The 16,484-nt window shown below is 31.7% G+C and overlaps 1 protein-coding gene across 1 annotated transcript in view; it reads left to right on the top strand.

Moving 5' to 3' along the window:
* Positions 1-15,436, top strand: part of LOC143245574 (uncharacterized) — a 57,093-nt gene extending 41,657 nt beyond the window's left edge. Inside the window, exons 9-11 of the mRNA XM_076491933.1 lie at positions 1,625-1,792; positions 7,445-7,582; positions 15,255-15,436. Of these exons, the coding sequence (XP_076348048.1) occupies positions 1,625-1,792; positions 7,445-7,582; positions 15,255-15,436 (488 nt within the window). The remainder of the gene's footprint in view (positions 1-1,624; positions 1,793-7,444; positions 7,583-15,254) is intronic.
* The last annotated feature ends 1,048 nt before the right edge of the window (positions 15,437-16,484 follow it).

Genomic DNA, 16,484 nt, shown 5'->3' on the forward strand with positions numbered 1-16,484 from the left:
GGAAATAAGCTAACTTAAGCATCGATATTATTAAAAGAGTTATTCAAAATATTAATGAATTTTTGGGAGAAATATATGTTTTGAGTTCACCATGAAAAATGCAACTCTTGTGAAGTATTTTAAAAAGCTGTTAAAAACAAAGCAAAAAGTTAGATAGGTAATGCACTACTATATAGTAAATGTGAATTGCTACTTTAAAAGTACTAAAATATTAAATAGAGGTTAAGGTATTCGGTTAAAATTCAAAATTTTTTTATGAAAATTTGCATATTAATGAGATATTATGAATACTTAAATGAGCTAATTTAAATACTGATAATGCCATCTCTTTCATTTTATATACTACTCATACTTTTATGATAAATATGAACAGAGTTATAGCAGAAAAGTTATTTTTGAAAATTGATCTATTTTTAACCACGGTTGTATGGAAACAGCCCTGTCTAGGCCTCTCTGTGTAAATTTGCAAGGGGTTGCCATGCCTAAAAATTTTCTCAATGCTTATATTAGTGAAAATGTACACCATCCTTTGACACCAGAATAGCACCGTCAAATCCTTTTCTTCCTCCCAGGAAAGTGATACAAATGAATAATGCATGTTTTCTTCTTATGGCAAGCGCTCTTCAGCTTCTGATCTTCTTACATCCCAACATTTTTTGAATAAAATGTTTTGTTACTAGTTTTGCTCTTTTTACGAGACGAAATATTAGCCACCAGTGTTTCTGTAACTTCTAGGTAGAAGGTACAGTTTGACCAAGTTATTCAGTTCTATTCTATAGGTTGCCATAATATAATCTTTAGACTTTACGTGGTGAAACAAAACCATGACCAGGATATTGCACGGCATCTTAAAGAGTATACACTAGATTATGAACATATGTTAACGCCCATAATGGCGCTTTGATGAGAGACCTTAATTTGTCTCTTGGGTTGTAACTAACCTATCCTGGATATCTTGCTGTTATAAGAACGAAAAGGCACCTTCTAGAGAGTACTGAAGTGTTTGATTTGCAGTCTGGTGGTAGGAAAACAAGTTATAGCTTTATAGAAAAAACAAAAAAACAAAAACCGGTGGTATTGCGGTCCGTTTTCTAAACGTCAAGGAGGTTTGCCAAACTTTAGAAGCACTTTTGTACTTGATTAGTAAAGTCTTTGTGTTTTGCGAATTCCTGACGTACACGCTACCATCTCCAGTGTACAGGCATCTATTTTAACCAGGCCCATCGTAATATAGGAATCACCACTGCTTTCCTGATTACAATGCCTTAAAAGATTAAATGCTACGCAGAGAACGTGTTTTATAAATGTCGACATGAAACACTGCTTACATACTCCGTTGGCTGAAATGTTTTAAATAAATACACGTTTATCTTTTTTATGTAGAGGTTTGTATAGTATATGAAGTATGAAGTACTCATATGCTTATTTTGATAAAAAGTGATATTGTAAGTACACGTATATATTATACAGTGTTGAAACATATTAATGTATTATATAAAAACATCCACGATAAATTTGTTGGTGTACAGTCACTTCTAGATCAAATACATTTGTTATGAAACTTTTTTTTTCCTTTTTCAGCTTTTTGTAACTCACATTCAACTATCTTATTAATATTTTATAGGCTTTGAGTCAACCATATACTGGATGATTCCTCAAGTGATCAAGAACGAGCTCGAGATAACTGAAATTGAATCTTTTAATGCTCATTCAGCCTTGAGTGAAAATAAGATCGCCTTACTGAACTTGACAATATTAGCTGCTGACAATAGGATAGCCATTTGGAAATATGGTGAGTTTATTTTTTTTACTGTTGTTTTTATTTTCAGATGTGAAAGTTATTTACAGTTTTTCACTTCATAGTAACATAAGATGAGCTTGACTTTACCTTCAACTTCATCTGATCAGTGTGTTTAGAAGTGGTTTGATTGCATAATTCCAATACCCAACAAAATTTACGTTTGATTGCAGTCTGCTTGAATTTTGAATCAATGCCCATGAATTCAATAAACAAGAGATACAATTAATGTTGGAGTTGTTTTATGAAATTTAAGCTCTTTGATAATTCTTTACATTTTTTCTATATTAAAAATGCACTAAAACCTTTTAATAATAAAGGAGTTTAGAATAATAAAATTAAAAAAACAACTAGTTACAACCAAATAAAATAAAATAGATAAAATAAGCATAAAAAAGCCAGTTCACACAATGTTTATTGAAACGGGACATAATTATTAATTTATCATACTTTGGGACGTTTCGAATAGTTGAAAAGCGGCGTATACACCGGAGATAGAGCGAGTATATCATGTAGTTTTCATATCTAGCTTTTGACGGCTTGTAGAGAAGGAAATTCACATGTCTTTTGTATTGCTTTAATATGATCCTATGTGCCATCCCTACACAGAGAGTGCTAGCGCAGTCTTTGATATGCTCGAATTGTTAAAATTTTGATAATACTATTATGTTTAAACATTTTGGTACAAAACTATTACAGTTACAACAAAACTCTCTGTATGTCTGTTTATTATGCTGTTTATTGCTGTAATTCAAATAAAAGCTTGAAGCATTATGCTGAACTATAATATTTAGAAATGAGAGTTTGAAATTATCATTAAATTCAACAGAAAACCTAATGCCAGATTGTTTTTTTTTTCACTTTGCGATGGACAGAAACTTCATATGTTCTTTAGTGATCCTTTGGGTACATATGTTAGGCAATTATAAAATATACTTCTCAAAGAATTAGTTACAATCGAACGAGACACTTCTAATATCTTGTAAAATTTTTGCTACATCAGTTAGATGCTAATACAGTTGAAAAATATTGTTCAGCCAATATTAGATAGTAGTCTTAACAAAATGACTAGTCAGTATATCTTTTAAGTATATGAATGTATCTTTTCTTATTAAGCTATTTGATTCTTCTGTAAGATACACGGGCGTATATTATCACGTTTTGCAGTTCTTAAACATAAAAAAGTGTTAGGCTAACAAATTTTCGAACATAATCTGACTTAGAATGAAAAACATTGATATTAAATGTAGCCTTCTTCAAATGTGTTAAAGTAAAAATCTAAAGGACTGGTTTCTGCGAAAGTTGTAAAATTTTGCAATTGTTGGTATAAACAAGTTTTTTGGCGGTTTTGGTCCATTTCCTGGACAATAAATCAATAAATGAATTACATGAGAAATGGAAAGAAAATCAGAAAACCAAATATAAACATCTTAAAAGTTAACACTAAAGTTACTATCGAATTTTTTTCCGACTTGTAATTAAGCAAAACAAAGCAATTTTGGCACTAAGTAATCCCTTTTATTTCGTTACTCTATTACTGAAACAGATGTCAAGGATTTGAAATTCTACATTGCTATTCAAATTAAACCACCAAACATTAAATAATATTGATTTTTTTTAAATATAACATCTCTAAATTTTAGACCATAGGATATATGATTGACGTCAGGTTCTAACAATATACTGTTGACATACTTCTTTCCTCGATAACACACTTTTTCCCATTTTACGAAAACGCATTCAGAAAACCGCCGAAAAAAAACATTTTCAGAGTTAAGCAATAATCTCTTACTGATAAACAACGTGTATTTCATAACTCTAAATGCTCATTTTTTTATTGTTACCATACTCAAGGAGCTCGATTGCTCTAGGTTTTCAGGAGTATCACAATGCAACTATCTCAGTGAAATGTTTATGGCTGTCTATAGTCCATTGATCAATTATATTTTATTTCTCTTCTTATGTATGATAAAGATAGTTATCACAGTTCACTGATTAAAACATTATAGATTTTGTTTTCTGTATGAAAATTCAATTTTTACTCTGCATTATGCCCCATAATAAAGTATAAGTTCAAACACATTCTCAAAAAATGATGATAAAACCACCTGAACGTCTTTGTTGATAATCTACTACAGGGGTGTGCAACATTTTTCGTCGGTGGGCCATATAACCAACTTCATCAATCAAGCGGGGCCACTTAAAAAACAAGCTTATTCGTGTACATGCACAATAAATTAAAAAAAAATTCTCAAAATGCAAGCAATAATATTTTATATTTTTGCATGAGTGATCATTTTAGTGCGACACTTGAAATTTAGAGTCCTTACAGAGCTTGTCAATATCAGCTTTGACAGAAGTGGTTGCCACTCTTAACTGACTGGTCAAATGTTCATCAGTCAGCTGACTTCTACATTTGGTTTTGATGAGCTTCATTTTGGAGAAAAATTGCTCACAGCAGTAGGTGCTACCAAAAAGGGAGGCAATTCTTTGTGCATGACGGGACAAATTGGGAAACTTTTCACGTACACAGAGTTTGTAAAAGTCTAGCAAACTGTTTTCAGAGAATTTCCTTTTAGTGTCCATGTCAGCCTGCAGTTCAATGAGTCCCATTTGGCAATCATCAGGACTGTCTTCCACTGCCAAATCAAAAGGTTGAGCGAACAATTTCAATCTAATTTCAGTTTGTCTGAAATCTGGAAATCTGTTTGCAAACTCATCACGCAGCTTTTGTACACTGGTTCCATATTTGGTGCAATCCAGATTAGGAAATTCCAGTTTCCTGGTTGCAAGACATGTAAAATGGGTCAATATGGCTCTTCTCAACTGAACCTGGAAAAGTTCCAATTTCTTCTCAAAAGCACAAATATGCTCAAACAACTTATTCACAAGTTGACTTTTCCCTTGTAGTTTTAAGTTTAAATCAGACAGATGCTGTGTAATGTCTGTGAGGAATGCTAAGTCATTCAGCCAGTTCTCATTGCTCAAGAAGTCCACATTCTGACGTTTGCTCTCCATGAAGAACTTAATCTCCTTTCGCAGATTCCAGAATCTCTTCAAAGTAGCAGCTCTACTAAGCCAACGTACAGCAGAGAAGTACAAAACATCTGAATATTCACTGTCCAGCTCATCTAAAAAAGTTTTAAATTGTCGATGATTTAATCCTCGTGTTCGAATATAATTTACGCATTGGACGACATTTTCATGACTTCTGCAAAATCCAGAACTTTGGTGCACAAGCTCTCTTGGTGAATAATGCAATGGCTTACAACTACGTCTTGTGCTCCAATTGCAGTTAGAAATTTCTTGGTGAATCCATTTGTCCTACCTGTCATGGAAGGAGCACCATCTGTTGTAACACCACATAATTTATAAGGATTCAGTTCAAACTTTTCTACAACCTTAAGCACTTGTTCACAAATATCCTGTCCTGTGGTTGTGGAGGAAAGGCTTGCCATATCTAAAAACTCTTCGAAAACATCAAAGCCTGCAGTAACAGCTCTGATGAAAATGACAAGTTGGGATGTGTCATTGATATCAGTGCTTTCATCCAAAGCCAGACTGAAAGCTTCACACGAATTCAATCTCTCTTTCAAAGTTTCTTTGATGTCCTCTGAAAGATCTTTTGTCCTGCGTGAGACAGTAAAGCGGGAAAGGCTAGTTTGCTCCACCAAATATTTTTTCTCTGGACATGCATATTCTGTGAATATTGTTAAACAATTTTAATAAATTCTCCATCACTGAAAGGCTTTCCCTTTCTGCCATACATTCACAAAGCTTAAAACTCAGTTTTAATGGATGTTTTAAATGTTCAATTTTGTCCTTTCGTGCCTGACCAACAATTTCATCAAACTGGGAGGAGTGCTTAGTTGCGTAATGTCGCTTAATATTGTACTCTTTCATGACTGCAATTGTAGTTTGACAGACGAGGCAGACAACACCTTGATTATGTGGGACAACAAGATATTTTGTGCACCATTCACTGTTGAATAACCTTCCCTCATCATCAATTTTTCGTTTCTTAACTGCTGACATTTTACTAGCCCTGAAATCAAAACAAAAATTATTCTCACGAAAATAGCAAAGTAGAAAAAACATAGAATTTATTTACACATGGAACCTCTTATGGACAGAAACACATGTTTCTAAATTGGCATCCGATCATAGCCTTCCGGTACTTAAATTAATTGAGAATAGCAAAATACAGTGTGACCTCGCCTATTCGCGGCCCCGCATATTCGCGGGTTATGCGCGAACTGCGTTTTGTAGGTCACAGAGACTGAAAGGGCTTTTCGAGGAGATTTCTGTTGTATTTACTCAATCAAGCCGTTTTATCAATTGTCGTCTTCACCAAACAAGATTGGACTGCTATTGGCTGACTGCCTCAGCTTCCCCAACAACGCAAACGGCAAAGCACAGCCCGGTAACGCACGGTACAATTTAGTGAAATACATAACAGTATGCAATATTGCTACATTATTACTGCATCGATGAGTATAAGTATCATTAGTGTTTGGGAAGCATTTCATATAGTATATAATCGCATACATATACGTTTTAAAACTGCGTCCAATATTCGCGGTTTTCGCTATTCGCGGGAGGGTAAAGAACGTAACCCCGCGAATAACGAGGTCACACTGTACATAGAATCAGATGCATCTGAAAGCAAAAATTTTAATAAATTCAGTAAAGTCACAACAATATGCTAAATAATAATCAATTTACCTTCAATCTCTTGTAGTAACTGTAAAAGGTAATAAAATTTTCACCAATAATGAATGACGGACAGCAGAGGTTAGGGAAAATTGTAGCCAGCGGGCGAAGGCGAGGTTCAGGACATGACGTTGAGTCGTAGACAATAGTGCTAGTGCACGTCACCTATTCATGCCCTAAGGAGGCCGACCAATCGAATTCGGCCTGCTCCTCTCTAGCAAAGATAATTTTAGAAGTTTGTCGAGTCGAAGCCTGGGAATCCCGTAGGATCGATGCTTTTAAAAATATTCCATTTGCGTTGGATTACAGATCAGGCCATATGGTTAGATTACAACAACTAGGGCCACACTAAATGGCTTGGCGGGCCGGGTTGTGGCCCGCGGGCCGCCTGTTGCACACCCCTGATCTACTACATTTCATCGATTAGTACTAACTTTAAGTTACGCTTAGGTTAATAAACACACCAATAGTTACGCAGCGTCGCCATGGATATTGAAATGAGCCCAATTTATGCGAAATATTTTTTTTGAAATACACAGTCCTATTTCCCCACATATTTTCTCTCTTTGTTACTTGTTTATTGTTGATGTACTGGAAGCTAGGTATAACTAACACTTTATCGACTATTTTCAAATTTATCAAAGTTTATCCAAGTACACTCTCCTACTTCAAAACAACAACACACTTTCTAAACACCTGTATCGATATTTTTGAAGTCATAGCTATAATCAACAAACAAGATAAAATTCCAATTGTCAATGTTTATTTAACTACATCTACTTATAGCCATATTATTCAGAAGAGTAGTCTTTACGTTCAATATATTGATGTTCAGCCAGCAACAATTCGAAAAAAAGAACTCTGAATGGGTACAGATATCGAATATTTTTTACTTAACTAAGACTTTTAAATATATCAATTTATTATTTACAGATACCCTACAAGGTGAAACCAATGTATATGAAAATATAAGACTTCATACTAACATTCGGATGAGCATCAGTCAAATCAAAGCCACAGTGGAAAGTAAAACAGCATACGGGCTGGCAAGATTGTTTGTTTTAGATGAATGTAAGTATTCGTGTTTTCAATAATTTTTTGAATAAAACACAAATATTTACTTTGCTTCTGGTTTATTTTTAGACTTAAAATGACACGTTTGACAGTTTTTGATTAATTAAAAGCTGTTACACATCTTATGTATTCAAAATATTAAACAAAGTTTTGATGAGCACTCAAAAAGTTTCCGAGTAATTTATCCAACAGAATTATGCAAAATATCACACATTTCTCAATTGTTGATCGTTTTGTAGTTATGCGATTAGTTTAAAGACTTAGAATAGAAAAGCTGGAAGTTATCAATCCATTTTACTTTAGTATATATGATTTTATTAATTTGAAAAATTGTATTACTGTCTGACACTTAAAAACATCAATGTTGTAACATTTTCTACATAATTTGATCGGATGATGCTAAAAGTCCACATGTGTGGCGAAACATTGCAGAGAGTGAAAATAAATATTGGATTTAACTTTATACGTAAGATATTGTGTTATCTTACACAATTAATTACACATATTATTATGTCTAATCACTGAGTATACGAGTATGTTAGTGTGCACTTTTTGTCGTAGTCAAGTCCTGAGGGGTAGATCGAAACGTTGGATAAATAAACCGTTAGTTTTCTTTTTGAAACTTAAGTTGTTTTAACTTACCTCGGTATCTACCACCTTACAAGCGAGCAGTTTTCTAGATTTATTATACTTAAATGTTATATACACTTCTAAGGTTAAGACTTAAAGTCTTGAAACCCAGTTTTCTTCAATTCCGCCAGAAACTACCATTTGGTAAAAACATTTGATACGTTATCGTCAACTTCTACAAAAAATTATTCCCGTGAAAAAAAAGGGCCTGATACACATCAAAAACTCAAAATGTTTGAAAATTTCCACGAATAAAACTTTATAATTTTGTTGGGATTAATAAAACTGAACACTCTTCTATCTAATACTTTAAAGTTTAAACACAAGATCAATAATTAAAGTCATTTTTAGTGCAACTTCAAATTCTATCCATTAAAAAGCAATTCAGTGAAAGTTGTAAGAGAATTAAAACTTTGTAAATCAGAACTGACTAATTTACACATAAAAAGTATGTTGAAATATGTATAACTTGTTTTCCACAAACAACTGAAATGAATAAAAACTATAAAATATTATTTGTGTATTTATCGTGATCATCATGGACCATTAATTTATACTGACGAAATATAACGACACACAAATTTTACTGATACTATTATCTCCGTGAGTTATAATGATTTGAATATACATACGCTGTAGACATAATTTTTTTTATAAAATGAAATATTATGTGACGGATTTACTTTTATATATATCTATTTTAATGTAGATGTTTGTTTCAGTTAAATGCATGCAACTTATTCTGTTAATCATGTATTGCGAAATTCTTGCCTATTCATCAAAATTTTAGAAGATTCTCAAGTGTAAGAATTAACAACATATGTGCACGTAATCATTAGTGTATCATTTATATTGTTGCCTAAAGTGACGTTTCGAGAAACTGTCCTCACATCTATAAATGTAACCAATCCGACACGCTAACAGGCAATATATATTGTTGGTTTGCTATAGTTTGTATATTATAAATCTCGAAAGCTATGACTGTGATTAACGCTTGTTAATTGGGAACATCAGATATATTGATGAGAAACATTTATGGATTTCGAACATTACAAACGACTTAACTTCAGTGTATTCATATCAGTCTTTAGTACTTTTAGGAAAACATTATATACTTTTATTTCGACGCAGAACTAACTGACTCCCTGTTAAGTGAACTGTACCTAAATTAATTGAAAATTCAATCACTTATCGTGAATCCTCGATAAGATATCCAGTTTCAGATCGGATAAAAGACTCAATATTGTTTGTAAGTTTATAAAACTTTTGTATATAAATCATTATTTGTAATAACTGCTATTGTAAATTGTATTATGTTTGAGTATTAAAATATTTTTGTATTAAAAAAAAGAAACTGTGTATATCAATCTTGTTGGCAAGTATCCTAAATTGGATACATATGAACGTTTATTTAACTTCTAAATTGAAATTATAATTTAAATCAGTCTTAGGTTATTCTACATTATAATATGTAATATAATTATCAAGACTTCGAGAAAGAAAATCTGATCATGTTATGTCTGATTGTTGGTGTTTGAAAAAGAAAAACGAAAAGGAGGCAACATTCAGTGCGTTCATTCTCACATATGATTGCAGTTTCACCACATCACCCAATGTTTTTTATTTGGCCACTGATATACAGGCTGAAGTAATCAGAGAGAAAGGACTGTAGACATTTTGTGTCTGTTGGTTCTGCTAATCTCATATCCGTGCCTATTATACGTGATACTGGATGATTCAGTAATTGTTATTAGAATGTGTATTGCCTGTAGATTCTCGTTCTGTCATTGTTAATTCTATTATTGCTCATGGTATTGAGGGTAGCTTTGTTAATGTTCCTTTTCATAATATTTACTTAGCATCAGATCTAGTTTCATGACTAATGGTGGTTGGAGTAAAATCAACTCTGCAAGTTAAAAGTGTATTATTATTGTTTGAAAACGGCTTGTCTGGTGGAAAAGCTGTTGCGATACTCATTTAAGGTATCATTTAAGGATAATGCTGCTGAAGAGAATCCCGAAGTGTTTCCCTTGTATGCTGTGACTTGAGCTTAAGCTAAGAAATTAACCTCAAAATAAATGTATTCAGTGGATGATATTTGTCTCAGATATGTTTTGGACCCCACAAGAATCTTGTGAATAATTGCCCTACTGAAAATTCCTTGGTAAGCAAAGATGATGGGCATGAGGGATCTGGTCCACCTGGTGAAGTTGTGTTTAATAGAAGTAAACTGATCGATGAGCGAGAAAAGCTTCCATAAATCTCTTCGATATTTAAATATGTACTCCCAAAATATAACTGGGAGAAGGTTCTGAGTGGTTACATATGCTAAAAATGGTGTGCTCATGAGAAAACGCAGACCACCGGATGCGTCAGATTTGTAGTTTATCAAATCATTATTTCAAAAGCGTATCGTTCTCAAATGTTGAATGTTGCCCGTGAATTCTTTTTGGAGGCCATTTATGTATGTGTCAACAAGATATGCGACAAACCTATGAGATATTTCCTTTGGCCAAAAATTATGAAAGATGTTTCTCAGTTTTGTAAAACATTTTATACCCGCCAATTGGTTGGAAAGCATAACCAAAAATTCCTATTGCTCCTTTGAAACCTGTTCCAGCTTTCAAAGAACCCTTCAGTCGTGTGAAAGTAGATTGTATTGTGAACTATCCAAATCCTACTGACAATAAAAGTTTAATGAGATTTTTGAGAATGGCTGGTTATTACAGAAAATTTTGTAAAAATCTTTGTGACATAACTGTACCATTAATAAATTTACTGAATATAACTCAAAAGTATAAAGTGGTCTGAAACACGACATTAAGCTTTTGGACAGGTCAAATCTTTGTTGTGTACTTTCCCTGTATTGGTGGTACGTGACTATGATAAGCTTTTCGCCTTTAGCTGTTGATGCCAGCGATTTTAATGTTGGTGATATTCCATTACAACCAGACGATAGAGGTATTGAACATCCTGTTTGTTATTTTTCTTAAAAGTTTAATTTCCACTGAAAGATTGTTCTACTGTGGAGAAAAAAGACAATGGCTTTAGTGTTAGCTTTAGAACATTTCAACGTTTATGTATCTGCGTCACAATAAACTATTGTCATTTACACTTATCATAACCCGTTGATATTTTCTAACCAAATGAAGAACAAAACAGAAGACTATTAAATTGAGTTTATCATTATGAGAGTAGGATTTGAAGGTAATCCGTATCAAACGGGTTGATAACATCAGTGCTGATGCACTTTCACGAGCTATGTAATTTTTATGATCATAAGGGTATTTGTACTGATTGTGTTATATCCTGCTATGATTATTGAAGTTGTATTGTTCCCAATGTAATAATATCTTAGTTACAACTTGTCTAACACCAATTTTTAATTATCTGAGGAGGGATGGAAAACGGACTTACTATTATATATCTTTTTGAATATCGATGTTTGTTTTAGTTAAATATATACTTAGAAATGCATGCAACTTATACTTTTAAATAAGTATTGCAAAATTCCTGTCTATTCGCTAACAATGTATCAGTTAATAATCAGTTGACAACGATTGTTTCCCCAGTTTTTATTGGTAAATTATTTGCGCTACGAACGTCAAGATATACCTATCTAATAAGAGTGTTTTTCAGGTCTGAGAAGTGTGAACAGGTATGTAGTAATTAAACCTATAAAGCTACCGTTAGAAACGAGTTACTGTAAACTTGATATCAGATTTGAGTTACAACATAAATTATACTGTATCTGAGCGACAATGGAAAGGTTATTAGGTCTTAGATATCTGAAATACTATGAAATTGACATTAAATCTGACATACCTATGTAACTGATAAATTATCGGAGTTAGTACATTTTCATTGTTAAATGTAAGACTTTGCGAATTTGGTTTGACATATGATTTATTATCAAATTTATATTATATCTGAGATACGGATATTTAATCGTACGCTATAAGAACAATGTTCCAGGTTCTGTGCTTTTATTTTGGAAGAGCTTTTTGCGCTATCGTTAATTTGCATTACTGTTAATTATATAATCACTGGCATTGTCATCAATAGTTCACACAATTTCGCATATTAGAAAGAAACGAAAGAAATGTACAGTGATACCACTTTGTCAAAAACTAGAATTAATTAATTATACACAATATAATGTTTCAAACGATGTCATATTTCTAATACTTAACAAAGGGATTTCAAAATTATTGAGAAAACTAATAAGTCAATAAATAAACGTCACAAATATTTCAAAAACTAAGTGTTTTTTAATTTAGAATTTAATTTTAATATTACTACAGATATTATATAAAGAATTAACCACTGATAAACTGTATAATAGGAAATCATTTAAATTACAATCAGAATAACAACTGGTAATAACTTTTCTATGTCTATTATTACATATTGCTGCATGAATTTGAAATAAAAAGCAATATAATTATTATTTTTTGTAAATTGTTGATAAATATTCAACATTTCATTTTCATTTATTTTAAATAAATGTTAATTCTATTTAACTAAAACAATAGTTTATCAAAGTATATTTGTAAATTTTGTTTGCTTAGTTTCACACAATTGTGAGTTGTGTTGAAGGTTTTATCATCCACATGCTAATACGTTGAACTATTCAGATCTATATTTGACAAATCAATAACAAACAAATTTCATATAAATTAAATAGAAACCCTATAACCCAAGCGCTTTCGAAATAAATTATAATACGTAGCACTTCCAATTAAAGAAGTTTTTGTTATCACCGTGTTTTGATATTCATTATCAAATTTATTAATTTTTATTATGGCCGCAATATACCTTTTTACCTTCTGTTAAAACGAAGGGTGAAACGAATATGTTGTCATTTTTAAACTACTCAAATAATATAGTGGCCTTTGATCTTCAGATTAGACGCTCTACTGGTTTTTGGTGATGCATTGCAGTACATATTGTCATAGGATTTAATATGTCTGACCATTTAAATCTATCCTTCTTTGTATTTAAACTTAAAAACAGTAGTCGTTTGGTTCTGTAAGATATAACTGTTTTATTATTATCTGAAATAGAGTGTTAAACCATTCTTTATTTATCTCTCTGATTATGAGTGAAGGGATTCGTTTGTTTTTACTTATAATTGTCTGTTTTGTTTTGCTACGAAAACTGTTTTATGACTGAGTTTTTCCGCTTAATTTTATTTCTGATGCCTGATTCTCTTGGTTCTTAGACAAAGCACTCGATACTAAGTTTGTTCTTGTCTTAATTTCGTAGTTAATATGTGGCACATCAACTTATTGGATTTCATCAGAGTTTAGATACTATGGCACTACTTATTTTATTTATTACCAAACTATTTTGCCATTTATTTCCCACCTCACCAGTTTCTGTTATTCCTTTGGCACAATTAATAACATTTTATATACGTTAGTGAAACCTTTCATAAAGACCATTACGGGCTTGGTGCATCAGTAACTCCTTTTCAATGTATTCTTTCAATAGTTTAAATCAAATGTTCTGTTGTCAGTAAGGTGTGTCCTTATTACATAACCGTGGTATTTTTTAGTACAAATTCATCATTATCTCTAGTTATGACATTTTGTATATAAAAAAAATGGTTACATCTTATGAAACTAAATCACACGATTTCGAGTAAGTAACATACACAAGATATTTATGATTGAAAACATTTACACTTAAGTTAAGAAAATAGAGCATATTAAGCTGAAATGCCATAGGTCATAACTATATCACAAGGCACTTCACTTACTTTTGTATCAGTGTTAAGTATTATTATTTATTTCGGACGAGCATCCGATTTATTCCGTCATTTACGTTTCGTATTACTATCTCAAATAAACGGAAATTTGAATTTAAGCGTAGTAGTTAATTAAATGTTAATATCCATTACATTTATGTTATTTGCCAACAAGATTGATACACACAATTTCCTTTTTAATATATTTTAATATGCAAACACAAAAACAATACAATTTATAAAAAAACAGTTATTACTAATAGTTATTGTAAATGATGACTTATATACAAGAATTTTGCTAACATACAGACAACAGTCTAGAACTAAATATTTTATCCACGAACAAATTAAATGTGAGTTGATATTGTCACATCGCGCTTAAACTAACGCTATCTTTTTTATGACTAGCCTCACACCGATTAGAAGTTCACTGTTTCCAGCGAAAATATTTAATGTTCTCGCAGAAATAATAACATCCGAAGTAATTCACTGAAGTTGAATGGTTTGTAATGTTTGAAATATATAACGTTCCTGGTTATATTATGTAATTTTCCAATTAATAGACGTTAATCACAATTATAGCTTCCTAGATCTACAGCCACTGACTATAGCTGTCCAATAATATTCTCTTCTTGGCGCGTTACTTTTATATAAATCACTCGATTCTTTAAAACTTTCACCAAGTTCGCTTGCAACAATGATCTATTGTATTATCGTATAACAAATATTGTTGCTTCTCACTTTCAATAATTCTCTACAAGTTTCGAGAACAGATGAGACTTGCACAATACACAGTGGGTAGTATATAATGAAATAAACATAATTAGGTATAAAATAAACGTGTTACAGTTTGAATGTGCAAACACAATCGTAACATAAGAATGTCTGAATAAATGTACTTAAGAATATTTTCAGGAGTTATTGTTACCTTCGGGAATGCATACATTGTGAAATGTGATCCATATGTCTACTCTTTCTCGAAACGTAGCAAACATTCGGGGATATACAAGTTTTTATAGTTGACTAACATTGATATGTATTAAAGTGAACTTGAATATGTGAATAATTCACATTATTGGTCAAATGTAAAAGTGTGGGTTACATATACTTGAAAAAATATTAAGTAATATCTCAGTTATTGGTGTATATTGGAACTCGGTACGATCTAAAACTCCTTAAGTGTATGTTTAATCTTTCTTTTGTTTACTTATTTTCATGACTAGAATATATATTTTTTGCATCATATGTTATGATTTTAAATCGAAATTCTCTTTTGTTTATGAACAGGTAATAAATTGCATGTTATCTGTCAGCTAGTGATGCCAGTTTCTTTTAAACCCCGTTTACGATCTCGACACAGAAAGTTGTTTTACGAGAAAAACAAAGAATCTTTGTTTTGTGTTAAAGACCATTTTTTCACAGAACTTATTGATGGTGGACCTCCAAAATGTAAGTTTGTGGACATATAGTACAATATAGCTCAAAACTTTTTTCATAATTTAAATAAAACTAATTTGACTACAGTGTTATTTTAATCATTCTTTTAAAAATACAAGATGTGTTAGGTTTCCCATGTTTTGAATAATATTTACTAAAGAGTTTCCTACACTTAAGTATTCCAAGATAATTAAGAAACAAACGAACAATAACAACACTGAATTCAATGTTTACTCAAGGGTATTCAGTTATACAATGTAAAGCTTCTTCACGCACAAGTACGAATTATCCATTTTTCTCATATGACCCATCGACTTGAATCTTTTTTTCTAAGAAAGCTGATGATTTCATCAAAAAGTATGTAAATGCGTTGAAAATATTGTCGGGTTGCTCCAATCTGATGAACTGTATATACTGTCACCGAAATCAGCTGTTTTGAAAATGCCATCATACTTTTTTCTAAAAAAAAACGATTTTAAATCAACTTACTCCTGTTGTGTATTGATTGCTTTTCTATATCTGCTATTAGTTATTTTGTGTTTATTTCTTAAAAAAAGAAATAGATAAAACTACATGTAATTTGTAAAATTAATAATTGTTTTGCTAAAGTTTTTGAACAAAAAGCAGTATTGATAATTGCTTCATCAAATTTTAGGTTCAAGTCACTAGTTCATTTTAAGTTTTGTAGGCCTTACACCTCATTTTGACATAATATAAACAAAACAATATTTTATTGTCTTTTTCAGTTTTACCCTATTTCTCTTTTCCTGTTTTGTGAAACCCAGTTTTTACATCGCTTTTTGTACTTTACTTTTATGAATACTTCAGCTTTCAAATGACTAAAAGTAACTGACGCAAATGACAACAATAAATTTAACATTTCATACTTTGAGGAAAACAAAGGTGCTATGATGACTAATTATTTACGATCGGCTTCAGATGTACAATAACTGAACTGTCACGAATACACAATTGTCTTTCATCCTTGGGTCTAATCTTCATAATAACATTATCAGTCGATATCTCAACACTCTATTCAGTCTTTTATTCTTGCAGAAAAATCTTATGGTGAATTCAACA

Source organism: Tachypleus tridentatus, chromosome 2 (assembly GCF_004210375.1).
Source record: "Tachypleus tridentatus isolate NWPU-2018 chromosome 2, ASM421037v1, whole genome shotgun sequence".
NCBI lineage: Eukaryota > Metazoa > Arthropoda > Merostomata > Xiphosura > Limulidae > Tachypleus > Tachypleus tridentatus.